The sequence below is a fragment of the Lactuca sativa genome, chromosome 2, assembly GCF_002870075.4.
Source record: "Lactuca sativa cultivar Salinas chromosome 2, Lsat_Salinas_v11, whole genome shotgun sequence".
Lineage (NCBI taxonomy): Eukaryota > Viridiplantae > Streptophyta > Magnoliopsida > Asterales > Asteraceae > Lactuca > Lactuca sativa.
The window spans coordinates 188,179,264-188,181,510 of record NC_056624.2 but is presented as its reverse complement, the minus strand read 5'-3'; the positions used below and the strand labels follow the sequence as shown (position 1 = coordinate 188,181,510).

At 33.0% G+C, this 2,247-nt stretch overlaps 1 protein-coding gene across 1 annotated transcript; it reads right to left on the bottom strand.

The window, feature by feature from the left end:
* Positions 1 to 1,062: 1,062 nt before the first annotated feature.
* Positions 1,063 to 1,876, bottom strand: LOC111888917 (40S ribosomal protein S28-2). Its single transcript, XM_023885056.3, has 2 exons — positions 1,727 to 1,876; positions 1,063 to 1,472 (listed from the first exon to the last, which is right to left on the bottom strand). The coding sequence occupies exon 2, from the start codon at positions 1,460 to 1,462 to the stop codon at positions 1,265 to 1,267; it is 198 nt and encodes a 65-aa protein (XP_023740824.1). The 5' UTR covers positions 1,463 to 1,472; positions 1,727 to 1,876; the 3' UTR covers positions 1,063 to 1,264.
* Positions 1,877 to 2,247: the final 371 nt, after the last annotated feature.

The window sequence follows — 2,247 nt, the reverse complement described above, 5'->3', positions numbered from 1 at the left end:
AACTATTTAGGCACCATTTTTTTGCTGGAAAACCTTAAAGTTAAGTAAGATATATTTATTTTTCATTTTGATTAATTCTTTATATATGGTGAACCTTGACATCCATAACAACCTCTTTTGAAGTTGGGCCTTTAGTGGCAGCTAACAAACAATACATATTGGAAAACTAAAGTGTTGACTTTCGCCATGACGCTGTTTTCGAATGTACTCAAAACTTATGCTTTTTGAAGACTTTTACGTAGTCAATAGCAACGTTTATTATTATTATTATTTTCATTTTTATTATTATTAAGTACCACTATTATTCACAGGGTGTAACATTTTTAAAGTTCGTACACTTTTTGTTACTAATTATGCATTTTGTTAAGATTAAAAAGCAGTTGAAAAGATTGTAAAAATGTATAAACAATGGCTATTTAGATGCAAGAGGGTAATAGAGAAGGGCACAATATTTGAATACATTTTTTTGAATGAAACGAATTAAAAAGTTTAATGTACTTTGAAATTATTTCAAATTACTCGTTAAAGGTTGACTACTCATACATCAAATGAATTAAGAATAGCAAAGACACCGTAATTATTCAGAAGATTCGAAACATTGTCAATTATTTTAAATAATTAAATAACATTGTAAAAACCAGCTATAACAATTCAAATGATTGGACTCATTTCTAAATCATCAACAAACTTGATAATTGGTTTCATTTTAGAAACTTATATAGATTTAACCCATTAGACCTTGAAAATTGCCAGATTCATTTACAAATAGTCTCCCATTGTATAGAAAAAAATTCAACAAATCCAAACAAGCATCAATCATCATCTACATTAGCAACCCACACTACTATAGATTCATGAGCATCTAGAATGACCAGAGGACAGAGAGAATGATAACCATAGCTATGGTGGCTGTAATTTCGTTAAAGGTCAGCAGTAGTTGTAATCTGTGAAAGCGTTTTAAACCAATGTAGACTCTTACAGGTGATACAGTAACTACAAGAACACAAACATATGCATAGAAAAATATGACCTTAGCACTACCATGAATGTAAAAATAAAAGGTGTTCAAAAAACGATAAACCCAAGATGTGCATTGGTCTACCGTTAAATCAATTGTCTATTACAAGAGTCGAGAGTAATGATGTAGAAATCATAGATGAGATGAATATAGTTTGCCCTCAAATACATATTACTCAAATCATATCTTCTAAGAACAAAATCCAAAACTTAAGCAAACCTCAAAAGTTGAGAATAAGGTGAGAAATCAACGCAGCCTCCTGGCCTCCCTCTCCGACTCAAGCAAAGTAAGAACGTCACCTTCTCTGACGGGTCCCTTCACATTTCTCATAATGAAACGGTTCTGGTCATCAAGAAACTTGACCCTCACCTGTGTGACCTGACCCCTCGATCCAGTTCTTCCCATCACTTTCACCACTACCGCGTGCTTGATCTGTGACTCCATCTTTCACTCGCTGGAAAACAGTTTAATTAAAACACGAATGTCATCATGTTTTTATGGAAATTTGATTCGTTGTGCAATCGACATTAGAAATACAAAATTAAACGAGAGAATACTAAATCGATCATGTTTCTTCTAAGTCACACTGATCGACGGGATACAAATAACACAGACAGAACACTGATGAGGCGATGAATCGTGTGAACTAAGACTTCAAGTTGATAAAATCCATAAGAAATCTATAAGGTCATATTCAGAGTAAATTACCTGATGCAGTTCTAGAGATTGATGGATGGCTGCTCCCGAAAGAATGAGGAGATTGATTATTCAGAAAACCCTAGGCAGAGGGCTTTATATATGATATAGAAATTGGCTTGGGCATATGACTAACGAGGCCTGTTTTGGAATTTCATAGTTTAGGCCCACGGACTTGGATCGAAAATTATCAATTTTGCAACGAAGAGTTAGATTGGTGGTAACAAAGTATATGACTTCGCAATTTGAGACAAAAATGGAATATACGAGTGAGACGGTATTACACGAATAAATCTTGAAAATTAAGATACAATTTACGTCTCTTCGTGTATCTGTATCGTGTTAAATTCGTGGCTGACACGTTTTCATGACACGAATACAAAGAAATATGAGGTATTCATATTAAAAAACATTTTACCTTGCATCTATGGGTTAAACTTGTGAGTTTTTTAGAATTTTTATGGGTTTGAAATCTATAATAGTTAAAACTGTTGTCTTTTTAATGTTTTTTAATAGAGATAATGATTTAGGAG